Source organism: Bombyx mori, chromosome 4, assembly GCF_030269925.1.
Source record: "Bombyx mori chromosome 4, ASM3026992v2".
Taxonomy (NCBI): Eukaryota; Metazoa; Arthropoda; class Insecta; order Lepidoptera; family Bombycidae; genus Bombyx; species Bombyx mori.
The window spans coordinates 18,031,118-18,058,982 of record NC_085110.1 but is presented as its reverse complement, the minus strand read 5'-3'; the positions used below and the strand labels follow the sequence as shown (position 1 = coordinate 18,058,982).

Here is a 27,865-nt window from a genome sequence, read left to right as displayed (position 1 = left end):
CGTCACCCACCTTCAGATGAGTTCTAAGGTCTCAGCGTAGTTACAACGGCTGCCCCATCCTTCGAACCGAAACGCGTTACTGCTTCCCGGCAGAAATAGGCAGGGTGGTGATACCTACCTATGCGGACTCACAAGAGGTCCTACCTACCACCAGTAATTACGCAAATTATAATTTTGCAGGTTTGATTTTTATTACACGATGTTATTCCTTCACCGTGGAAGACGATCGTGAACAACTGTTAAGTACGGTACGGTAAGAAAAATTGGTACCCGCCAACAGTAATATTTGTCGGCGAGCATGTATTTTTAAACAAAGCGGATAAAAAAAGACACGTAAAGACGTCACTACGTCTAGCCTAAACAAAGACAACCTACTTAAAATCCGAACAAAGACATTATATTGTCAGCTGTACTTAAAACAAAGAGAATAATATAAAACAAACATGATTGAAACGTTTACGAACGGCCTTATCGCTAGATGAATCTCTGCGGTTCATATTCATGAGAGCGATAGTCACGAATGAAGATCAAGTCGCGATTCAATCTTCTGTCCATAGCAATAAAATAAATGATTATTATACTCCATTGTGTGATTTTTATTAATTAAGTTACTTGAGACAACGATTGGTAATTTAGATAATAGAAAATTAACAATTAACATAATACTAACATTGTCATAATTTTTTTGTGCACTTTTTGTTTTTGTATAATTACTGAAAGAGAACGAGAAAATGTACTAAAATTGTTTAGAGGATTCACGTGTAATAACAAAATAGTTGTCGAAGGAAACTTGACATAATTATGTAGATCGAATCCACTATACAATACCATTATTTAGCAGCTGTTTTTTTTATTATCTAGGCTACTTCAGAAATGTTCCCATGAGGTTTATCTATACTAATCTATACTAATATTATAAAGAGGAAAGATTTGTTTGTTTGTTTGTTTCGAATAGGCTCCGAAACTACTGGACCGATTTGAAAAATTATTTATCCATTAGAAGCCGACATTGTCCCTGATGAACATAGGCTCCTTTTTTTAATTTTTTTTTTTTTTGGTTTCATTTGTGTTTTAATGTTTCCGAAGCGAAGCGAGGGCGGGTCGCTAGTAATATTATAAAGAGGAAAGATTTGTTTGTTTGTTTGTATTGAATAGGCTCCGAAACTACTGAATCGATTTAAAAAATTCTTTCACTGTTGGAAAGCTACGCTATCCCCGAATGACATAGGCTATGTTTATTATATTTTAAAAAAAAATTGGCATCCTCACAGAAACTCTAATAATGTAACCCAATGTGTAACAAAATTACCTAAAATTCTTTACATCGGGTGCGCTACTTCCCAAGCGAAGCCGGGGCGGTCCGCTAGTAGTATATATGTTTGTCTGTCTGTTTATCTTGTTATAAGTCGTTCACTCTCGTCAGTCGTGGTTGCATCGATGATGTACACAGTTAGAGGGGATGGTAGCTCGTAGGCAGATTCCAGCTTAGTGGACAGACGTAATTGATTTATTGATTTTTACTCGTGGTAGGACCTCTTGTGAGTCCGCACGGGTAGGTACAACCACCCTGCCTATTTCTGCTATGAAGCAGTAATGCGTTTCGGCTTGAAGGGTGGGGCGGCCGTTGTAACTATACTTGAGACCTTAGAACTTATATCTCAAGGTAGGTGGCGCATTTACGTCGTAGATGTCTATGGGCTCCAGTAACCACTTAACACCAAGTGGGCTGTGAGCTCGTCCACCCATATAAGAAAAAGAAGAAAAAAAATTAGGGAATTGCTCAATCCGCCGTGGCCCGATGGTCTTGTACCGTCAAAACCTCGTGCCTCGAACCGTCAAAGCAGATTTACCTTAATATTTAATTACCTTAATATTTATTTATTACAGATTTACCTTAATATTTAATTAAATAATACTCACGTTTCGTTTTCGTCTATGAACATGTTTGTGTGTTTGGACCTGCAACACAAAAATAAATAAATTGTATTATTGGGTAGGTACTTCAGATCGATCTGTCTTTCAGCTTAAGTGCGATGTAAATGGTAGGCACATGATAATATTTATTCTAGAATTTTTTCACAGCCACCGAATGCAATTTCAGTCGTGGTTTAAAGGATAAGACGCCGAGTATTCGTAACGAGCGATCGGAATGTGGCGATGTTCAAATCCCGCGGAGAGGTACCAATTATGTATTCTAACGAACGTTACATACTTGACGTACTTAATATACGTTCACAAATTACTTTCACAACATCACGTAATAAAAACGAAATCCGAAAAACTTATAATTTGCGTAATGATTATACAATTGAGAGATATAGATTTACGTTGTGATTTGATAATCATTTAAAATCAGATACGCCGCAGTGGTTCTACGCAACAAATTATATTAAATCTTACGGCCCTACCTATCCATTTAATAACCTATCATAATATCTTGCACTGCACTAAAATTCGCATGTCAAATAATGACAAAGCATACACGCTGCTTTTAACTTATGTAATAACTCATTTTCACTATGCTTAGGGAATAAATAATTTCTTTCAATCTTTCTACCGTATCGTAGCTGGTCACATCATCGATATCGGCAATAACCAACACAACCAACATGCTACCTACCGCTAACGTCTTCTTTTTGAACCTTGTTTGAAAGTTTAGATGGATACTCAACTATCTAAAGCCTGTTATGTATTTTGAATGAAAATATACATAACATAATATTGTTATCATAATGTTATGTCTCTGAATATTGCTAATTAGGTGATTTAACTACATCGACGACCTCTAGACATATAACAAGTGCGTGATGCGTTTAACTGTGACACAAAATGCTTAATTTTAAATTTATCTGTTACTGAATTCTTTTGTATCCGTATTTGTGTACTATTTACTAAAACTGATCTGCCAAAATTCAAGTAGCTCACGTATATCAGGAAAGGAAAAATAAAAGAAGACATATTCAGCCCACGCCCCACTCACCGCATGTCCCGCGGCTAATTATACACTGGCGAGCCTCACACGCTAACAAGAATCTAGGTCTCAGACAACAGTGTGGTTGGATACATTGTCTTTTACGCTGTTGAGGATACAGGTGTAAAATTATGTTAGGGTTCAAGCGACAAGAGATACGCGACCGATTCCGGGGTCGCTTCTTCAAGATGGCGACCCACTTTTTCAGTGTAAAGCGATGTCTGATGAATGAATATTACTTGGAGGATGGATGGGAATACAGTTGATTCCATTTAAAGGAATAATCTAGTTCTATTGCTTAATAATACATATTTATTGAGAGAAATTGTTAGTACAAAAACTTTTATCATCTTTTATTATTAGGTAATTTAAAAAACCCTTTATTTTCGTCAAAAAATGAATACTATTCAGAAACAGCACAACAAAAAGCTTGTCATGTCTATGTTTTGTAAAACAGATGGTAAATAATAAACTATAAATATCACAAACGATTTATACCGTGACAGCAAGGTCATTATTATACCTACAGTTTGATAAACACAGCTCCGGTGATTGACAAATTATAGAGCGCACGGTTAACGTGGTATTTGATGCGTAGAGAGGAGATGCATGTGACTAGGAGATGTATGGAAATGGTAGCGCAAGGTAGAGGAGGAAGAGGTCGACCGAAGAAAATATGGATGGAGCGTGTGAATGATGATATAGAAGATATAGGAGTGAGTGTTGAGATGACGGCTGATAGAAGACAATGGAATAAAAAAAATTCGCTGTGCCGACCCCACCTAGTGCGATAAGGTGGAGACAAAGAAGATGAGTTTGATAAACACAAAACTATAATCTTGAATTGTATAGTAAGTGCTGTAAAAATAATAGAAAATCTTTTTTCGTTTTCCTTCCAATAAGGAAATGTTATGTTTAGGAGTTAGTAAACGTAATTCCTTTTTTGATCACTTGAAACATAAAATCATTTCGACAAATCAAATTGCAATTTCATTCATTTCAATTCAGGGTTATTATTGTTCTTTTGTATTTATTCTTTGTATTTGTTTGTCTGTTTATATTGAAGTCGCTCAACTTTAGTTGTCTTGTTTATTCACAATTTAGCTGTTTGTTTGTTAAAAAAACATGAATAACTACCTTTTTATTTTCCAAATTCAACGTCAAAGATTTATTTTTTTAGAAACCAATGATCTGTTCGGAATTTAGACTATTAGGAAATTTATATAGTTCTGAAACTACCATTTTATTTACTATTCGAGTCTGTGTCCAGTATTTTACCAGTGGACGCATGTGGCCTGGATGATGATGACGACCGAGACATGATTTCTCTATTGTATAATGTCTGTCACACCCCTAAAACTGGAACGCATGACTGCTTCGCGGCAGCAAATAAAGTGTCAGGATGGATGTACCGACCCGTGCGGGGTACAATACGTCCTATCACCGGTAATGTCGTCTGGCAATCGCAGCATGATTGTGGTAATAACTCAGATAATGCTAGTGCAAATTCACCATTGAATCCGTTAGTCGAGTTTAACTACATCCACAGGGAGAGATTGGGTGGTGCTAGTCTAGACAAACATTACACAGTTGGTATAATTTAAATAATTTACCTATTGAACAATAACAAAGTTTATTTCCTTGTGTTATATAATGTTACTGATGAATGTAAATATAGCCTCAAAACTTGATAAACATTGTCTGCAATAAGATAAAATCCGTGTCACTAAAAATATACTCTGTTTTCCCAAACGCATTATAAGAAATTTATGTTCAAAAAATGTTTCATCCCTTAATTTATTCCCATATTGATGTAAATTTCAATTCATTTATGGCGTGTATTTTCTTAATAGCCCTGTTCAATTAGACCCATATTTATATATAATTGGACCTATCCAAACCTATGTTATGTTACAAAAACCTTGCTGTTGCTATCAACAAAGACTGTACCAATTTCGCAACTTTGAATAATTGACAAATTAAATAATTGGCACTTGACCATAATATAGCCTCAAATTTTATGTAGCTCGATTGAGATGTAGCCACAAATAGTACTTTGCCACAAACGCATTGTTAGCCTACATAAAAGCGATTAGGTATCGCTAATGTTTACATACACGTCCCTGTTACAATGACCGTCATGTAACACACTCACATGTATAATTTAATTATAAGCGTTCTAAATATGTATCGGGGTTCGCGTTAATGTGTCCACGGGTTTTAGCAAATGGACTGTTGAATTCATCTGTCAAAAACTATCAAAAAATAAAGGATATCCATGTTCATTAATACAAATTTCATTGGTGAAGACTTCTCATCTTTAGGTTGAAAGTATAAGCATGTTGGCGTCATGATTATTCAAAAAATAAAAGACGTTTCATTGTACTTTCACAATAGAAAGAGAATCACAGAAGAACTACAGTAGTCCTATCAACAATAATAATTAGACTACGGACTTTCCAGCTTAAACGGTCGCTCTTCAAGAAGGCATCTTTTTTTATTGCTTAGATGGATGGACGAGCCCATAGACATCTACAACGCAAATGCGCCACCCACCTTGAAATATAAGGTCTAAGATCTCAGTATAGTTATAACGGCTGCCCCACCCTTCAAACCGAAACGAATTACTGCTTCACGGCAGAAATATGCAGGGCGGTGGTACCTACCCGCGCGGACTCACAAGAGGTCCTACCAGTAAACCATCCTACCTACCATCTCTTTATTTAAATGTAAATCTGACGCTCAACGTAATCATGTCCCGACATTTTCCTTTCTTTATTCAGTCTTCTCTGTCGGTTTTTATTGGCTTAGAAAAGATGAGAAAGCATTATCTCCACTTCAATATTCTTATATGACTCTAGCATGACCTTTACCCTCGTACACGTGAAGGCAAGCTCATATTGTGTACAGAGAATATTCAATTAACCTTGGTCTTGTTCTCCTGACAGATTAATATTTACTGTAGCAAATGTAACGTATTCCTCGCTCGAGGGCAAGCGTCCTTATACACAAGAACAAACGATTATATCCATTAGCTTTGATAACTTTTCCTAATTAAGCAAAATTTTATCCTTATTTTAATCTATATATTAATATGTGAAGCAGAAATTTTGTACCCCTTTTTACGAAAATTGCGCGGACGGAGGAGTATGAAATTTCTCACACTTATAGAAAACTTAGAGAAGGAGTGCAGAATGTTATTTTTTTTTTTTATTATGCACTAATAATCAATTTAAAAAACATTACACACACTACCATGTATTTGACACACACACACACACGTATGCATACTACTTGTTTATTGTCAAACTTTTCTTATTGCTTATAGTCTGTGGTCAAATTGAGAATAGATTAAATATTTTTTTATCTTTATTAATATTTGTCTAAAGTGTAGTCTTGGCGAAATCTGTGATTATAGAAGTATAATATTGACAATAGAATCGTAACAGTGTCAAGCTTATAATTTCAATTAATTATAGTCAAATTTCGACTACCGGGTGACCATTAGTTTTAATAAATAAATACGCTTAAGTGGCAAAACGAGTTCACGCATACACGTACGTATTCTACTAAAATTTTCCTATTACTATTATAATTATTAAACAAATTGGTAGAAAATGTAGAAACGGCAAAATTATTTACTCGCAAAGGTTACCCTAATTAATGAAACATCAAGACGCGCTATCATGTTTTATATCTGTAACGAAATTCAACTTCAGAATGTATTCAAAAAATCAATTCGCGTGTGGGCGAAATCCCTTTTAGGGTGTGTATAAATCCTTTACAAGTTTATTTTGCGATGAAATGTAAAAAAAAAACGATAGCTAAATATAGCTATCGTTTTTTTTGTATGTAATGTAAAAAAAAAAACGATACCTAATATAGCTATACATTTCATCGTAAAATAAACTTTAATAAAAATATCAACGAAACCCGTTAAAGTAAATAATGTTTAATTAATTAATAATTTCCGGCAATACATCGAGATTGATTTCTAATTATAATTGGACTTTGAAATAAGGTCATTTTAACCTAGACATACAGGAGGATGTTGTTCCTCATTTCATAATAGAGATAGAGAATATCTTTCTGGGCGAGGAGGTTCTCAATCGGCAACTGTCGTTATCTTGATGGCTATTGATACGTTTCAATGGTATACATTATCCTTGTTATTATAATTAGTACGGGTCCCGGGCGAGTTGCTCGACTTCCAACGTAAGCTAATTAAATAACGTGCTAAACTTTCATTTCGTCCGACAAGTTTCAAATTAGTAATCAGACGCGGTAGCTCGTTTAGGCTAATTGGTACAACGAGACTGCATTCATAATTGAATACGACACGGAGTTAGGAGCTGAAACGTTTAAAATTACTTAATTATTTAGTGGTATAATATTTTGAAGTCGGCGGCGGCTTGACTGTTTTTGTCCGTAAGCGACGGCGAACGGTCACCACCAACTGGGTTTAGTTGTTTCTTTATCAAAGCATTTCTGATGAATGGAAAGAAGATGTAATGGTTCAAACGGAGTTAACGGCGTCATTGACCGGCAGATGTGAAGTCGAAATTTCAATTGTATACGTTTTCCGTAAATAGGAACACATGACAGCAGTTTTTCAAGTCAAAACTATGACTTTAGACTTAAGACACTAATGATATATAGAACTAAATTATACACTGATTCGACCAATATTTAACACGACATTTCGGATCCTCCCAAGCCACTCTCGGTGCTTTTAGGCATTCTAAAGAGCTGTCACCGTTCTCGTCGAACTCGCCGTTTCTGTAAGATAGCCCTCGGAACACCGTGGTACCCAAGGAGGGGCGGATTTTAGGTGCGTGAGAGCAGACATAGGCACTAACACGCATGCGTACTTGTCAGTACCCAGTGAGGAAATGTTAGACTTTCCTCCCTGTACAGCGGGAAGAAAACCGAACTTTCGGCGTAGGTAGGAGAAAAAGGTTATTGCTGTTAAACTCTCTCAGGCTGAGCCCCTGAGCTCGCATGCCAGTCCGGAAAAACCAAAATAGCCCCTCGACACTACTGGTAAGATAGAAATTAAGTAGCATTTTTTGTTTACATTATTATTTAATGTAACAATATCATTAATAGCACAATACCGCTAAAGTTATGTAAGCTAATCCCTAAAAAATCAAGAATCTCATTTAGTTCTATAAGTGATCTATACTAATATTATAAAGAGGAAAGATTTGTTTGTTTGTTTGTTTCGAATAGGCTCCGAAACTACTGGACCGATTTGAAAAATTCTTTTTCCATTAGAAGCCTACATTGTCCCTGATGAACATAGGCTACTTTTTTTATTTTATTTTTTTGGTTTCATGTGTGTTTTAATGTTTCCGAAGCGAAGCGAGAGCGGGTCGCTATGCAAAAATAAATTGCAAATAAAAAATAGTCTCACAGTATAACGACTTCATTTACAGAGTCCCCAACGCTTATTTGCTCTGAAGTTAATCATACAAATTACAGACATTAATTATACTGGATGTCGTCGGACAGTAAACAAGTTTTATTAACAGTTTTGACTTATAACACTATTAGGTGAATAAATTTTTTAGTAATTTAATAGTAATTTTTCAAATATGCTATCACATTTAAAATTTTCAGACACAAAGTCAACATGAATCGAATTAAATTTGTATAAGCAAAAAAACGTGTGTTGTCTCTATTGTCGTTAAAACAGAACAATGCCTTATTAAATATGTACTTAAATATTATGACAAAAAGAAATACAAAGAAACTCACGTCATTTATAATGTTTACACAAAACAATAACTGTTTGAAGGAAAACAACAATGGCCAATGATTATCAAGACCACAGTGTCTCTCGAGGAATCTGATGATTGACTGGGGACCCGCGATCCGGTGTCTTAGCCTCGTGAATCTAACCCAACCCACACCTAAAGTAGGTTACATATCATTGTTCATTACGAAAACAGGAATAAAAATGAACGATGATGCAGGGTGTTCGTTAAATTAATATTTTGGTGGCGAAATAAAAATAGGAAGCAGCGGTAATATCAAGCACCGCATTCTAGATTATCGGGTTGGACACAAAATGCGTGCTCTGTTTTCAGCAGATCAGCGAAACTGAACATGAATGCAATTTTTAAAATAAACGAAAATAAACATTAAATTTAATTTATCAATAACAATATATACAATTTCATTACTATACGGAACAAAGGTGGTTAGTCGTTTATAAAAAAAATACTTTAGTTCAAAGAGTACACAGGGAACAAAGTGCTTTGTCAGTTTATATTTATCACATTTTACCCTGCAACTACATCTGATATTTTAATATGATCATATAAAATCGACACTCACGAATATATTATTTTCAAAAAATATATATTATCGTTTCACAACATGTAGACTTCGAGTTCGTTTACCCACGTTTATTAACAAAGAATGATTTGTTTATTTTGTAAAAAAATAACACATCTTTGGTATTATAATTTTATACGAAACAAAGCAACAATGAACACACGTTATTGTTGAAGATTCTCATATTAATGCTATGCCATACAAACAGATGAAATAAAAATAGTTTTAATAGTGAATCTAATCACTAATTACCTTGTGGGTGGGTACTTTAGTAATTACGCGGTAAATTTATAAATGTTACGTCTAGAGTTATCAGAAATGTAGTGGTAATTTTTTTTTGTTTCTTGGAAATTAAAGTTTATTTTTGTTGTCTAAAAGCACTGAGCTCATGATCATCTTGGAGAGTTTAACAGCAGCACTAATCGGGACTGTTGAGACAAATTAACTATCCTCAAGTGTGCACTGAGCCTATTCGTAGAAAAACAAGACAAACAATGCTGACCGAAGTCCGCTCCGTCAATTGTGGAAGCGTACCGTATTCGACGATGACGGCACTCCTCGGAATTAGTGCGACATGAAAACACGGACTTCGGACCTGTAAGTTGTGACCATGAAATGTGCATCCACAGTATGCAGCCGCCTAGCCGGTCAGACAATAACGTAAAGTGGATATGTCAATGTCCACGATTGGCTGCTAATGTTGACAATGCAGGCATTACTTTTTAATTACTGGAACGAAAAGTGTACTTTGGAAATAATGCCCCTAAGCTTGATTTTTTTTTCTTAGATGGGTGGACGAGCTCACATGCTACCTGGTGTTAAGTGGTTACTGGAGCCCATAGACATCTACGACGTAAATGCGCCAGCCACCTTGAGATATAAGTTCTAAGGTCTCAAGTGTAGTTACAGCGGCTGCCCCATCCTTCAAACTGAAACGCATTACTGCTTCACGACAAAAATAGGTGGGCGGTGGTACCTACCCGCGCGGACTCACAAAAGGTCCTACCACGAGTGTATAGTGTATTTCATTTAGCTGTTCGTATTATAGATAAATCGGATTGTGTTACATAACTGACATTATTGGTAGCAACGATTTTGTTTGAGGGCGGTCTATAGTCTGATGGACATTCAACATATAATGTGGTTGCTATTCAATATCAAATCGACAATTGACTGAGCGTGTACGTGGTAAAACCTTTGTCGTTCCGATAAAAGTCCCCAAGGTTAGTGGATTGAACAATTTAATTACGTTCAGATTAAAAACGTTCTAGAACGCGGTTGTGCTTAATGGATTGGAACCGCAATTATTACTAGCATTTGATATTGCAAAGTTGTATTCGTATTTCTCTAATGTCCATACTTTTATTTTTCGCGCATTTTAATTCACTCTCCCAAGCTTTAATATTAATTTCATCAGGGAAGTGTTTATTGGCAATATTTACGCAATTTGTAATTGAAAGCGTGAAATATTTTGCACTCGAGGACACAACTGTTCAATCATAATAAAACAAGTCGAATTATTCATAAATACAGTTGTCGATTTTTCTTTTCATTCAATAATCTAATTGAATTGTTTAATTATTTTTAGTTCTTTTTAAGACTTAAACGGATCTAATCACACCTCATATCGAGAGCTGAAGGCTATTTTTGGTTTAAGCGACATTTTTACAATTTACAGGAGAACCATTTAAAAGTTAACATTTGGAAAAAAATATCTAAACAAAAAACTTTTTTGGCTGTTTGAATGGGGTAAACTTAATTGAAGTGCAACTAAAAACATCAAATTTTTTATACTAATACTAAATAATGCGGACCTTTAATTACAAAGATAAATTAAAAATGTGTGGTGGTGTGGGATAGGAACGAAGTTCCTTATCGATGCACCGATGTTCGAATCCCAGGCGGGTACCAATTTTTCTAATGAATTACGTACTCAACAAGTGCTCACGATTGACTCACAGTGAAGGAATAACATCGTGTAATAAAAATCACACCCGCAAAATTATAATTTGCGTAATTACTGGTGGTAGGACCTCTTGTGAGTTCGCGCGGGTAGGTACCACCACACTGCCTATTTTCTGCCGTGAAGCAGTAATGCGTTTCGGTTTGAAAGGTGGGGCCGTTGTAACTACACTTGAGATCTTAGAACTTATATCTTAAGGTAGGTGGCGCATTTACGTCGTAGATGTCTATGGACTCCAATAACCACTTAACGCCAGGTGGGCTGTGAGCTCGCTCACCCATCTTTAGTTTGTTCAAATCTTTTTTTTTTATAACTTAGGTAATAAATAAAAAGTGCAACGCGGGCAAAAGGGCAATTAAACTGTTTGTGATATAAATATCTTATTTTACCTACTAAAAACTATAAAGTGAATGAATAAAAAATATATTTCAAAGATTTTTCATGTTTGATCAATACGCGACTGAATTCACCAGTAAATAGATATAGGTTGTTTCTGTTTGAAGCCTTGAGGAAATTGTACGTAGTTATAAAAAGTTATGTTTAGATACGGATGGGTAAGTTATATTTTTATTTCTGAGCAGATTATTAGTACGTGACAATGAGACAATACGACTTTCCCATTACGAGTCTAACGTAGTGACAATGTCAGCTACTCTTCTTAATTAAGACGTTCCTATTGTTGCCAGTTTCAGAATTACAATATCCGAAGATGGATGACGTCAGACATGCCAAAGTTCGTTTCATTATAAAGCAAACGCCCTAACCAAAAGAATGCGACAGTTGTTCTTATAGAGCTACCGTCTCCAACTCTCGAACGGAATTGTTAAGTGTCAAAGGTTCGAAATAATTTGCACTCACTGTACTGACATCATCAGTAACATCTATACATATAAATAAAATTGGAGTGTCTGTTTGTAACATTGAAATAACCGCTTTTTACTACGTGCATATGAATACGGTACATACACCAAAATAACATTTTTTTTAATTTTTGTCTGTCTGTCTGTCTGTTTGTTCCGGCTAATCTTTGGAACGGCTGGACCGATTTTGATGAGACTTTCACTAATAGGTAGCTGATGATATAAGGGGTAACTTAGGCTACTTTTTGTAGACTAGCTTCGCCCCGCGGCGTCACCCGCAGTTATTGTGGTACCGCGCGCAACATGGCGGGCTTCGCTTATCAATAATATAATTTAATGTTTCCGAAGCGAAGCGAGGGCGGGTCGCTAGTATAACATAAGGCTTGCACTCATCACAGTGCTGAAGTTCGCACCGACACAAAGAATATGTCTAAATATCTATACTAACTAATATTATAAAGCTGAAGAGTTGGTTTGTTTGAACGCGCTAATCTCAGGAACTACTGGTCAGATTTGAAAAAATTTTTCAGTGTTAGATAGTCCATTTATCGTGGAAGGCTATAGGCTATATAGCATATAGCTAAGACCAATACAAGCGGAGCACCAATAAAGAATGTTTGAAAATCGGGGTTATTTTTATCTCTTGAGAGGTTCCGCTGCGTGCGCTGCAGAAACGGTTAAAGTTTCGCTAAAATAATGTATGACAGAATTGTTCCCCTTTAAAAGATCTAAAAAAAAAGTCCGCGACAGCATATGTCTATATATTAAGGTTGGCTCACTATACCGTTTTTTATGCTAACCCAATTTGTTCTAAAATAAAGCATTATTTGTGAACTATTCCACGCGGACGAAGTCGTGGGCAAAAGTTAGTATCAAATACAACAGTTTCAATTAAACACCCGACCATTAATCGGGCAAAACAAATCCATACCAGAATAAAACATTTACAAGATGCAAACTACATATAAATGTCAATGCTCCCCTTGCAACTGAGTCATGTGACAAAAGCGCCGTTTTAGTTTAGCGTGTGGGTGTTTAAAATGGCATGCAAAAAAAACGTAATCCTGCAGAGCCTTAGACTTCGGCCGACCTTTGGATCTCGTTCATCGACTGACCTCGAGTCAATAAGCGAGGCAGAGTCAAGGTTACGTCGTTGTTTATCACGATCATGTGCGGTGATAAAACGAGATTCTGGGCTGCATTACACGGAAATAATAAAAACTTGTGTTATTTCATTGGATTCATCCTCCTGAACTTTTCAATTACATGTGGTATCATAAATTTGGATGTGGCCATATAGAAATAAATTTAGTGTTTCTTACGTAAATTTCTAAATTTATCGCACAAAGAAAAAGGTCTCAAATGGAGAACTAAACAGAGGTTTTCATTAAATTTGAATGCGCTTAATAAGGCACGTACGGAAGATCATTTTTAACAATAGATTTTAAAAAGACTAAACATCCTAGTGGATATTTTTTAAGTGCTTCTTTGCATGGTGAAGCTAAATCAATTTATTTTAATAATTTGGTAATTGCATGCACTCTCCCATTTGAATGTTATCTTAGTTAAGCTTTTTTTTCTATGCACGATATAGTACCTCCGGGAGAGCCTTTGGAAAAGCTTTAGGGATCTAGTGTTATTTCGTGTTTGTCCTTTACTATGTGTATCATTTATCCAGCACACCGCAAAGGACGACGTCAGAAACATGAGCTATTCTTAAAAAAAAACCAAAATAAATACAAATTCATTTCCTTACATTTTAAACGCTTCCGACTTTAAAATAGACGTTGCCTTGAATTTATTTAGATGAATAAATAGAGCTCATGATGTTTTCTTTAAATAAATAATACAAAATACTCATCTAATAACCAGTAAGACGTTGTGACGACCTATAGCGTATCCAGCGAAGCCAGTAATCCGTTTCTGTTCAATGGATTTTCGAATTCGATCATTTCTCAGTATAGGTAGAGGCATATTTTTACCTAATCTCGGTTGGCTTTGGTAGCCTATGAGGCTAATCCAAATACGGTTCGGTGGGTGAGCTCATGGGATTAACTTGGGAGAGTTTACTAGCACTGGCCCTAGCAAGAGCAGCGCTTCACATAATATAATCTACCACCGTATCGGAATCGCGACCCACAGAGAAGATCCGGTGAGAAACTCAGCGTGTTGTGTCTATGGGGCATGTACGCTCTGTGATGAGTACAGATTCTGTTAACCACTTAATAACAGCTGAACGGAAAATTATAGTAGTCTGCCTAATTCTTTTAAACTTATGTCAATAAATTAACACCAAGAAGAACTCCTAATTCTCTACGTCAATTAGTCAGGAACATAATAAGTTGCGTCGCCGCAAACAGATTGATTGGTAGAATTATTGAATCTTATTTTACTTTGCTTTGTACTTGCTTGTTAGAAAGGCTCGAGCAAGTCGAAAAATACAAAATCGATGTCGATCGATCCGTGAAACGAATGTCTTGTTTCTGTCGTTAAGCTATCACGCGCTCCAATCAGAGACAAAATATATTATTACAATTGAGACATCAAGTGCACGTGGGTCGTCAAACTTTAGCCAATTTGAATCAGAATCACAAACGAAACCATTGATATACGAACGTTGACGTATTACGGAAAAAGTTAAACATAAACCTCCCATTAAAAATCAATTGAAAATAAATAATTACAATTAATTGATTTTAGTATTCTGTCGTTCATGAAACGCATCAACAAACGCATTGAAAACATGTTTATCTGTATGTTATCGATATCCGCCAGGCGACCGGCTCCCCTCGTCCTGACACCTCCGGGTTATCAATGCACCGGTCAGAGGGTCCTGTCAGATAACCTCGCTCACGCCTATCAGTATGGGTCGAGCTCTTATCCCGTTGTGGAGATATTTCACGTTTATGTATAGGCCTGACATGACTTTATGTGTAACAAGTTGTGTGGATCATCAATAGTCCACATTCCATTGGTTATTCATTGTTCTACTTGTTTGAAAATTATTGGAAACCACAAACACCACAACGTGAATTTCCCCATATATTTTGAGATATTATTATGCGGGCTTACACCACATCTTACAACCAGTACCTAATTACGCACTCGTGTACACGTGTGTTGACTCATAACCAAACACTGGTCTTATAAGGTCCAGGTTGGATCCACAAAGAATACATTTATACAATTAATATTAAAAGACCGGACTGAGGGGATAACATCGGCTTTGCTTCTTTTCTCTATCCGGTGTAAGAGAAAGAGATCTCTTTGTCTGGCACTCGCTGTCTGCTTCAGCCAGTTGGTGTACACGCAGAAGTCTGGCATCGCCTGTCACTAACTGGAATCAAAGCGGGCGATGCACAGCAGCATCGAGTTGGTAACGATTTGAATGTCGAAGACACAGCGCCGCCTCTTTAATGTGGGGCAGACCGTGGACGCGTGTTTCGACATGTGTTATTAAATATAATAATTGCAGCCGTGATTAATTTACCACGACACTAGCTTATCGGATTGGTTTCTGTATGAATTTGCTGACTTATCGGAGCCAGGCGACGGGGAAACGCAAAGCCTCTGTCGAAACATGTCTCGTGGGATACCCCGGATTCGCTCTCGGTGCTTATAGGCTCCTCAAGCACCGGTCACCATCCTCATCGAACTCGTCGATTAGGACGAGGAGTTCGTCGAGCCAACTAACCCACAGATACAGCCCGCTGAGTTTCTCGCCGGATCTTCTCAGTGGATCGCGATTCCGACCCGGTGGTAGATGCTGCGAAGCACTGCTCTTACTAGGGCTAGTGTTAGCAAAATCTCTCAGGTTGAGCCCGTAAGCTCACCTGCCCGTTCGGGAATAGCTGGTATAGCCTCTAAGGCTACCAGCGAATAGATGGGGAAAAACATTGCTGATGGCCAATAGTGAGGGTAATTAAATAAGTTCAAACAAGCATGTTTGTCTTTGAAATTACTCATTAATGTTTGTTAATCGATATTTCCCGTCAGCACAGTTCTTACTTTTATATTAGTGTAGTGTTTTTCCGTATCACATAATTAACGTGTAAGTAAATATGTTACATGTAATGATAAGAACATGGAGTTATGTCGTGCGTGCTACAGTGTAGCGTGGCCAGTTTTATTTTTAGCACATCACCTGACTTCGTGCGTGAGGCAGTACAGGTGTGAATTTTACAAGTGACTTTAAACGCAATACCGGTTGTATGTAAACTTTATGGTTGGAAGGAAATTAAGGGGGGTAATGACAGAGAAACCGCTCTTAATAACGGTCATACATCTGGTTGCAATAGAAAAAAATTAAGGCTCCTCGACCTCCGTAACTGAAGGATCTGAAGAGCCAAAATCTGCATTCAGCAAACCTATTGTAGTCTAGTTATTTATTGTCGCATAGTGTCATTCATACGAATATTCCTTAGTCTTATAATCACGAGGCAAGTTCTACTTAAAATATGCGGTTAAGATTTTACAAATTCGCGAACACGACTACTCAGGCGTAGCCTTTAGACATCGAACGATATCTACATACTTTTTAAATAACCTGACATATTCAATTCGCACTAAGCTTACGTATTCGGAAGGTTGGCTAATGAAAAAAAAATGCACGTGGGATAAGACTGTGAATGTTTTAAATCATAAATTGACAACGTGTCTCAATAAAAAACATTACTAAACGCAACGAGCCCGTTCCTCGGTCCAACGAACTCTTGCGATACACGAGGCTGCCCGTTAGTGGTGCAATCAGACATTCAGGCGATTATAGTAACGCGTATTCGCAGTACTGTACCGTTACGAGGGTTTATTAGAAAGGCTTTTTAAAAAAAGAAGTTTATTGAATTCTAATAATTAAAATATTTGAAACTAACTATAAATTTGTGAATCCCGCAAAATTATAATTTGCGTAATTACTGGTGGTAGGACCTGTTGTGAGTCCGCGCGGGTAGATACCACCGCCCTGCCTATTTCTGCCGTGAAGCAGTAATGCGTTTCGGTTTGAAGGGTGGGGCAGCCGTTGTAACTATACTGAGACCTTACAACTTATATCTCAAGGTGGGTGGCGCATTTACGTTGTAGATGTCTATGCGCTCCAGTAACCACTTAACACCAGGTGGGCTGTGAGCTCGTCCACACATCTAAGCAATAAAAAAAAAATAAAAAAAATAACCGAAATTAATTGAGGCAAGTGTCACTGGGAGCGGGGTTAGAATTGAACTGCGTGATCTATCGGCAACCTAACTATCCTGCACTACGCTATGCACCGTACCTTGCAATTTTAGGTACATTAAGAATATATAACAGTACGCACTGTTTTTACTGGTGGTAGGACCTCTTGTGAGTCCGCACGGGTAGGTACCAGCACCCTGCCTATTTCTGTCATGAAACAGTAATGCGTTTTTGTTTGAAGGGTGTGGCAGCCGTTGTAACTATACTGAGACCTTAGAACTCGTACCTCAAGGTAGGTGGCGGCATTTACGTTGTAGATGTCTATGGGCTCTAGTAACCACTTGACTTGGGCTGTGAGCTGGTCCACCTATTTAAGCAATAAAAAAAACGCATGTCAAATAAGACTACCCTGGAATTTTACAATAACAAAGTAAGAGAGTCAAGTTGCTATGAAATGGATATCCTCTGTTTTACATCAAGAACACATTTCAGATGGCCAGTCCTGGATTTAAGCTATGACGCACGCGGTATGTAGGTACTTAGTCTGAAAACTGCGGTTAGTGTTTAGAAGGCACTCGTGATATCGCTGAGCCAAATACACGATAAGGTTTGTAAGACAAATGTAAACAGAATCAAGAAAACAAGAGTGATTCGTTGACATCAAAACGCACGTTCACTAACAATGTTAAACATTTTTCACTCTGATATTAACAACCTTGACCCAGTGAAGGCAGACATCACGTCTTAACACCGAACCGGGGATAGGGCCCTTTCCAATCATATTATAGAGGCGAGCTCAAGCAAACGTAAGACTTATCTTCAAACGCAATAAGAACTATTTCTGTATATAGGGAATTGGAGGTGATAGAACTAAACGAGATTGTTTCGATTAATATTGAGATGTACACATTAAGACAAAAGTCTCTGTAGAACTTGGCCTAATAGGCAATATGTCCTACTAAGGGCAGTTGTGTAAGGTCATACACATCACATATTGAATGCTGTGATCCAACCTAATACATGAGTTCTAAGTCGCATTAGCTTGCCTTGGTGTGTCTCGTCCGTTGTGTGTTACCGCCTTATTGGCAGGCTTGACTATTAGATAATCACATTTCGTATCTATTCAGTCGTTTTAACAGTATCTACAAATCATCCGACGCCATCCGCACAGCTGGCGATGGGCTGACGCAAGATAATCCAGGAGAAAGTTATTAAAGCCACGACCCTGAACATTGAGGGTTATTGAGGCAAGGAGGAAACTGGAGAGAAATCATCCATGTGTCGGATATATCAAATCAGAAAAAAAGTTTCTACAATAGTGAATAAATGAATAAATGAATGAATGAAAAGACAATTAATTTTGAAAGTAATCTAAATATATGTATGTATAATTAGGTAAATTTATACGAAATATTATTCATTAGCGACTTCCACAACAAAGATATAATATCAGGTAACGGGATAAAGGCAGCGGTGATGCGGTGAGCGATCATATAGTTAAAAAAAAATTTTGATTTACTACTGAATATTATATTCAAAACAAAATTACAATATGATAATAAATTTGATATGTGAAAGATAATGAAAATCTGACAAAACATCTCTGAGAAGCACTTTTGCACAAGAAAATTGTGAAATATTGAAACACAATACAATTATGATGATATTACCTACGAAATACAAATGTAAATAAGGAAAATAAATTTAGAATTAATGTAAGGGAGAATTCTGCGTTATGAGGTCAAGACAGGAAAACTAAAAATATTTCGAAATTAGAAATTAATATTAAGGGGATACAAATACACTTTAAAACGTGGCACACATTTAAGGAAGACAATATTATTTAATAGAAATATTATTAGAGCGTAACTTAGTTAAATCTAACCTCTAACACAGCGTTATTACTAGATATGGGCCGTGTCGAATCATGGCTTCCGGTTCGGAGGGTAAGATAATTTTTTTATATCAATGTAAACGAGACTTTGTCATTGACACTGACATGTCTTTCGGTGTCGATATCCGTTTTACAAAATGGAAAAATTATAAACATTTTAAATTTAAACTGAAAATTAACACGCTAACGCTTTTTTTTGCTGCAATATTAACATACAACTGCTATTGGAACAGAAGCGTAGCTACAACAAACATTTGTTGTGTGAAATTATTTAAATGTATTTTTTTTATTTATGTTACGAGTTTATTGTTCGCCATTTTATTTATTTTGTAATTATGTTTACAATGGGTTGTTCAATATAGTTTTCTGTATGTATCAAGAGTCATCATGCAAATAATACGCTAGAAATTCACAGTTAATAAATAAAGCTCCCTTAACGGCAGTGGGATGATATTAGAAACAACATAATATGATTATATATCTAGTATTTGATACAATACGTTTGCCGCTTCTTCATTACCAACCTGAAACCCCTTCAAGTCATTCAAACCCGTTTTTGCAGGATAGCCGTCGGAGTACCATGGTTCTTAAGGAACGGAAAGAGAACCATGACCTGGAGCTTGACTCTGTCAGTAAGTATCTACTACGTTGTAGATGTCTATGGGCTCCAATAACCACTTAACACCAAGTGGGCTGTGAACTCGTCCACTCAACTAAGCAATAAATAAAAAAAAGTAGCCTAAAGAGGTTATCCTTGATACGTCCGGACGGGGTATATTATCAGAAGAGCTGTGGGCACCGATGAAGATATTAATAGAATTCAATCAAAGTGGAAATCAGGAGAAAAAATCAAATTTAAAAGTGAACCAATGCAACAAAAAATTTAAATAGTACTTTTTGTTATCATCCTATAACGTATAAAATATTGTAGCATCATCATAAGTTCGTGTGAACATTTTCATTTCAATTCAATTGGACGTCTTGACGTAGATCAATATAACGTTGAAAGATTCTATTGCATAGGTGCACTAAGCAGTGAAACTAAATGGTACATTTTAATTATTGAATTATTTTATAACCGTTTCGATGGCATACTATATGTGGTTTCGACTGGACCATCGTCTGGCTTTTTAACCGACTTAAAAAAAAGGTGGATGTTCTCAATTCGACTGTATTTTTTTTATAATATTTGTTACCTCATAACTTTTGACTGGGTGATTCGATTTTGATGATTCTTTTTTTATTAGAAAGTTGACTTAGAAATCTTAAATTTGCATTAAGTACATGCGCGACAAATAGATGAATAACTGAACAGGCCAACCGATTTCGTTGATAATTATTAATTTTAGTGTGTATTAATTTGTTTTGGAATATCTTTTTATTTATTTATTTAAAGTCGGTTTTCGTTAAGGCATGTCTATTTACAATGTATACTAATATTATAAAGAGGAAAGATTTGTTTGTTTGTTTGTATTGAATAGGCTCCAAAACTACTGAACCGATTTGAAAAATTCCTTTACTGTTTGGAAGCTACACTATTTCCGAGTGACATCGGCTATAATCTTTTTGGAAAAAATGAGGGATCCTTACTAGAACTCCAATAATGTAACCCAAGGTGTATCTAAAATATTTTTTACATCGCGTGCCCTACGAAACTATTGATGTTAGAATAAAGTAATGTACTACGGCTTTGTAGAACACATTATTATTTACAAAAAGTGTCGCGACAGCATATGTCTAACTATTATAGCTATGCCGCAATAAGCGTTCTTTTATTTAAAAAAATAAAACAACGTCAAATATCGTTAAATTTTTTGTTAAAGACCCGAGCGGAGCCGGAGCGGGCCGCTATTATCAATATTTGATAACAGCATTTCGCGTGCTTAGTTGTTCAAAACACGATCCGTCTGTCAAGTCGACACAACCGTCCTGCGTATATTTACCGGGACGCAATCTTCTTTATTCCAATGCAATCGAGATTTGACCCTAATGTCTCAAGGCTGACTCGCGACATTTACGTGGTGATGTTTTTTTTGTTTTTTTTTTTTATTGCTTAGATGGGTGAACGAGCTCACAGCCCAACTGGTGTTAAGTGGTTACTGGAGCCCATAGACATCTACGACGTAAATGCACCACCCACCTGAGATAACTTTACCCACCTGAGATATAAGTTCTAAGGTATATATGAGATATAGGTTCTAAGCACCTCGGCAATTCCTTAACACCAGGTCAAATCGAATAAGCTAATTCCGCGACTACAAAACACTTTACCATGAAGATCAATTTTAAATCCATGTAGCTTACATATTAATGTAATGTCATTGAACTCTGGTTATGAGTTCATGTATGTTTTTAGCGGCCGGCCTGTGAGTGGGAGCTTAAACTTAATTGCTCTTCTTCATATACATACGTCGGGATAAATATAGCTTAGCTTACTTTTGGAAATAAATAATTTATGTATCTTAACAAGTTAAAGTTATACATAAATCTTGTTTTTTTTTATCGAGGATATTAAGACGACCTTACGATATTGAGTTGTTTATTGGTGTCAAAATTGATCAGTTGCGTGATGAAATGGTGGAAGCAGTGGTGGAATGTATTGTAAGTCCTTAAGTATCCTCGTCTTACATATTTATGCCCCAAAGCAGTCGGGTGTACCCGTCTGAAAGGCCTCACCCGGCCGATTTACAAGTATGTCATATTATATTAGGATATTCTTATAATACATATTATAATCCCCAGTCTGCCTATTTCTTTATCTTATTTGCATATTTTAACAACCCTGATTCATATTACGAACAAACTACGAACTCTTGAACGCATGGGAACATTTAACATAAAAAAAATAAAAAATAAAAATTATGTGATATCTGCCCAGACTAGACATGGTTTTTATTGTTTTCGGAGACGAACGAAATTAAGACCCACCTGATTTTAAGTGTTCAATGTCAATTTGATCGAGAGGAACGCATAATCATGTTGTAAGTAAATTATTATATCAAAGACACGTGTACTTTCCAAATAAACATTCAGTAATGCATTAACTAAGCATACAATACGCACTATTCAATCCTTATAGTACTCACCGTAAATCCAACAAAAAAATAAACTAATCAAAATATCACTTCAGTTTCGTATCACAGACACCAAATATTAGCTATTATTATTACTAAGTACCGATACTATACTAGGAGAATAGGAGCCGTGCGTACTACACGGCGTTCTTTTTATTACTGAACTAAAATGAGTCTTGTGTTGATTCTCGAGCAGCCTGGAATCTCGACTCTTGACTGTGACGTGGTTAGGTGGCGTGAGTGGAGTATACGACGTCATCCAGTCCTATTTGGACTTTGGAACATGTTGAATAACAGATAATTATTTTCGATTCAGAATCACTTTATATGACTTATTTTGGTATTAAATAAAAACTAGTTTTGTATATACCTATGTCTTGGAATTGTCAGTGATAGAACTGAACGTGGTAATGTTTCGATTCATATTGAGATGTTCACATTATGACAAAAGCCTGTATGGAACTTGGGCTAATAGGCAATATGTCCTAGTAAGCGCAGTTGTGTAAGGTCATACACAGCACATATTGAATGCTGTCATCCAACTTAATACATGAGTTCTAGGTCTCATTTGCGTGCCTTGATGTCTCGTCCGTGGTGTGTTACTGCCTCAATGGTAGACTTGACTATTAGTTAGACATTTCGTATCCATTGAGTCGTTTTAGTAGTATCTAGAAATCATCCACGAATATTTCAAATCAGAAAAAAAGTTTTTTCAATAGTGAATAAATGAATTAATGAAGAGACAATGAATTTTGAAAGTAATCTAAATAAATAATTAGATAAATGTATATGAAGTGTTACATTATTCATTAGTTACTTCCACAACATAGAAATAATGTCAGGTAATGAGATAAAAGCAGCTGTGATGCGGTGAGCGATCACCGGTCATCGTTCTCGTCGAACCTGTCACTTGCGACGAAGGGCTCGGCGAGTAAATTAACCCACAGACACAGCCCACTGCGTTTCTCGACGGATCTTCTGTGGGTCGCGTTTCCGATCCGGTGGTAGATTCTGCGGAGCACTGCTCTTGCTAGGGTTCGTGTTAGCAACATCGTCAGGTTTGAGCCCCGTGCGCTCACCTACTAGTTAAGGTTACGCTGATATAGTATCTCTAGACTCTAGCTAGAATCTAGACCATCAGCTTAGGTAGAAAAAAAATTAGTGATCTTAATGTTAAAAAAAACAATGGATTTACTACATCACTGAATATTTATTTATATTCAAAATACAATATGAAAATAAGTTTGAACTATGTGAAAGACAATTAATATTTAACGAAGAGAGAAGCACTTTTGTACAAGAAAATGGTGAAATATTCAAACACAATACAAATATAATGAGATAATTATTATCTACGAAATAGAAATGTAAATAAGGAAAATAAATTTACAATTAATGTAAGGGAGAATTCTGCGTGATGAGGTCACGACAAGAAAACTAAAAATATTTCGAAATTAGAAATGAATATTAAGGGCGATACAAATACACATTAAAGAGTGACACGCATTTAAAGAAGACAATACTATTTAATAGGAATATTATTATACAACTTAATATTATAATTTAATACGAATACACAAAAATCTCCGATAAGGTAAAAATTACTACATCCAAAATGATAGTAAATAAAAAACACAGCCAAAGCATCTTTTCTGGTATAACTTTACAGCAACATTGTATAGCGTTTTTGGCTAATGACCACATGGAATGGTCGAATACACTATAACGCTAGTTACTTTTACACCAACTTATAGTTCCTTCAAAATCACTAAAGCGCTTGAAGTCGTCGTGGCCTAAAGGAAACCCGCAAAATTACAATTTACGTAATTACTGGTGGTAGGACGTCTTGTGAGTCCGTCCGGGTAGGTACCACTACCCTGCCTATTTCTGCCGCGAAGCAGTACTGCGTTTCGGCTTGAAGGGTGGGGCAGCCGTTATACTGTTAAAACTGTAGACCTTAGAACTCATATCTCGAGGTGGGTGGCGGCATTTACCTTGTACATGTCTATTGGCTTCGGTAACCATTTAACATCAGGTGGGCCGTGAGCTCGTCAACAAACCTAAGCAATTTTTTTTTTTTTTTAAAGTATTCACGTTCACACGTTACTTCCCGTACATGGCCTAATAGACAAAAGAAGGTTAAAAAAGTACCCTCTGAAAACAAACAAGAGAAATTATTGAATGAAAACGTTTATTTTATAGCCTTATTCATTGTCATTCAAAGCATTACGCGTCTTAAACGACAAATCATGACTTCGATTCGATTTAACGGTACACTTAGTATTATCGTCTTTTAAGACTTACAATCGTGACTTATCAATCAAATCAAAATGTTGTTTTCATGATAACGACTGCTAATCGCCATTAAAGAAAAAAAATACATTTTTAACGCGTTGTTTTATTTAATACTTACAAAGTTATTTGTTTATTGTAATAATTCAACACAAAAAAATATAGTTTAACGTAACTAGTAAATTATGTAAACTGAACGAAAAAACTAACTATTATTTCAAAGTGGGTGGCGACATTTACGTTGTCTATGGGCTCCGGTAACTACTTCACATCGGGTGGGCCGTAAGCTCGTCCACCCACCTAAGCAATAAATAAAAAATTTAATTCTAAAATGTAACAACAGAAACACGGATTCCATTTTGTAATTTAATCTTCAGATTTTTATCAACAGATTTCAAAAAAGCGGTACAATCCTCAATACGTTTTAAATAATTGTTATCTAAAATCGTTGGCAGCGCGGTGGACTGTGAGAAAGTAGAATAATCCGGTGCGTTTGCACTCGACTGACCTGCTAATTCGTTGAACATGCATCTGTGTGCTTAGTGTGAGTTTTTTAACGTTCTCGATAGCGTAAAAGTTAACTCATATTTGAGTCGTCTATTATCAAAGGCGGCAATCTGTACATTTGGACAAAAAATTTTTATTGATATGTCAATACAGATTTATTTGAATATAATCGTCTCCTTCAAAGAATACGGTTCAAAACCTGCATTAAATAAAGGTTAATAGTTAACCTGTTATTTATCTAAGATGTCGTTCCGAAGAGTTTTGTGACTGCCAATGGAATACAAAGTCAATAATTCGTTTTTCTGATTTACCAATCATTGTCCAAAAGTCAGATTGCCGCCTTTGGTAATAGTCGACTCATTTGTATGGAATGGTATCGTTTACGTACGTTTGTCGCTAGGGGCGCTGTTCCTACTGCATACAAAATTGACTTAACTTTTACGCTATCGAGAACGTTAAGAAACTCGCACTAAGCAGACTGGTTCGGAAACATTGCATCGGCACGGTTAAACATCACAGAAGGTCGAGACCTAAACGCTGGCGGCGAATCGTCTGGAATACCAATTATGACCTTTATTTATGAGTAGCTTTTATTAAGTTCTTAATTCAGTAGACCCGAGCGCATATGAATTATAAAGCCTTTATCCATTTTGAAAACTCAAGTAGTGACCTTGCGAAAAAACATGTCTTATATACAATTACATATTCAAGAATTAGCTGTAGAAGGCGGTTTCGCTTGTCTTTTTTAAATGTTTATATGACATGGTAAGTGCTATTTTTTGTGAGGAAAAACTATATTTCTATCACAACAAAAAGTTGATCAAACACGCGCACACAAATAAACGAATTAATTTTTTTTTTATTCCGACGATGATTTTTATGAGACCCAGTATAGTTGAAATCACATTGAAAAATACTAGTTCTCTTCCGTCAAAAGGTAGTTTCTTCTAGACACGAAACTAGGTCGAATTCCTTTGCCTCCACGACGTCCCACTTATGTTTCAGTGAGATATTTTATTTTCATTTATTCTTTCAACACATTCAATCTACGTGGGACTCAGCTGTTTTATGGGATTTTCGCAAATATAAACCCCAATTCAGTAGACGGACAAATAAATAGTTCATCATCTTTACAAATAATCTCATATCTCTTTATTTTACATACTTTCCTTCATATTCTCTTCATTTTATCAGCCTTTTAGTTGTCATTCTTCTTCTTAGTCGGTCTTTCCATTGTTGAAGGTCGTGTCTACCTTGAAATATTGAACACTCGATGCACTATACTTCTCCACGTTTTCTTGTCCTCGGCGGTCTTTATAGCCTCTGTTATTGACAGGCCGGTGAGCGTCTTTACCAGATCTGACCAGCAGGTTAGTTAGTGTCCGTGTGATCTTCTCCCGTCAACTCGACCGACCACCATCAGCTTCTCTAGTTTATAAGGGTTGCTACCAGCGATGTGATCGAAGCACTTAAGAAGTTGTCACTTAGTTGCCATAAATACTATTGGTACCATTTGGTACCAAAACCAGATAATAAATTTTTGGTCTCCAAATTTAAATAATTTCTAACTTCAACCTTTTATAATTATAATACCTTTATAGCATTCATTTTACAACGCATAATACATATAATTATGTGCCTTAATCACAACGCAACGGCTCACTGAGATATTATTGAATGCTTTATTTACATACGCTCGGCAGTGTAGATGAACCACAATATAATTTGGCAATTAGCGTACACCGGTTAAACGTATAATTAGATGGCCAGTTCGTACACATAAATAGGAAGTAATTTCGCATCAATATACAAAAAAAGGACTGTTTATTGCACAAACATTAATATGATTTGGAACTTAACCATCATTAGCAGATTCTAAACAAAAAAGACTAGGTAAATCGAAACTAAGAAACAACAAAACCGCAATGTACAGTAAGTTTATAAGGAAATAAATTCTTATAACACATATTAAGTAATTGAAATAATGTTGATTTGAGTAAATAATTTGCGTGTGCGTAATTTTCAGACCACAGTTTCCAAATATTTTCCGCATAACATCAGTATCCGCCTCCTCAACTATTCCCTCATAGTTGAGGATCAAAACTCAGTCAGGAAAATATGTTGCTAAGAGGACCCCCAACCGATAGAGGGATCTGTGTGCTTAGTGCGTGTTTGTTAACGTTCTCGATAACGTAAAAGTTAACTCAAATTTGTATGGAGTCGGAACGTTTGCCGCTAGGGGCTCCGTTATCTGTATCGATACACCCAGCGGTCTCACACAGCTCTCTATTAAGGCAGCGACAGATTTCGATGGAGAATCGCGACCCTCAGCATTATTGCATCATATTCCCGTCATTAAATTACAATACGGTCTAACACAAGTATGAAACGCATATTTTATGAACAATAACAATTTTACAGGTATTTATTGAGGCTTTATTTTTCGTTTAGTATTGTCTTTAGTATTGTCACGAGTTAGTTTTATTTTTAGCTACATTTATAACACAAAAACGATAATAAGGGGCTCGACACAAGAATAATATACAACTGAAAAACACAATTCAGAAATAGATACACCTTGAGGATCAATAACGATAATAAAGGCATTACGAATCGAAAGTCATTGAACGATTTCTATATCAACAGACTGTCTCCGATTAATGTCGTTTACCTTTGTTCGGTAAACAATGAGCAGGTGAACAACATTTTGTTGAGAGATGAAAAATTTTTACTTGTTAATTCAGATTCATATATGTAGTAAATCATTATTCTACTATTTTTAATACGCTTTTA

At 36.1% G+C, this 27,865-nt stretch overlaps 1 protein-coding gene across 4 annotated transcripts in view; it reads right to left on the bottom strand.

Annotated features, from left to right (window-relative positions):
- LOC101738882 (long-chain-fatty-acid--CoA ligase 4) overlaps positions 1-27,865 on the bottom strand; it is a 61,284-nt gene that overhangs the window by 23,674 nt on the left and 9,745 nt on the right. Inside the window, exons 1-2 of one of the 4 annotated variants that reach the window (XM_012690096.4) lie at positions 22,286-22,406; positions 1,921-1,959 (exon numbers count right to left, since the gene is read on the bottom strand). In XM_012690096.4, the coding sequence (XP_012545550.2) occupies positions 1,921-1,943 (23 nt within the window). In that variant the 5' untranslated portion in view covers positions 1,944-1,959; positions 22,286-22,406. Of the gene's footprint in view, positions 1-1,920; positions 1,960-8,731; positions 8,834-22,285; positions 22,407-27,865 lie in introns of those variants that run through there. The other 3 variants (XM_021347779.3, XM_021347781.3, XM_012690095.4) reach the window with 3 other exon arrangements.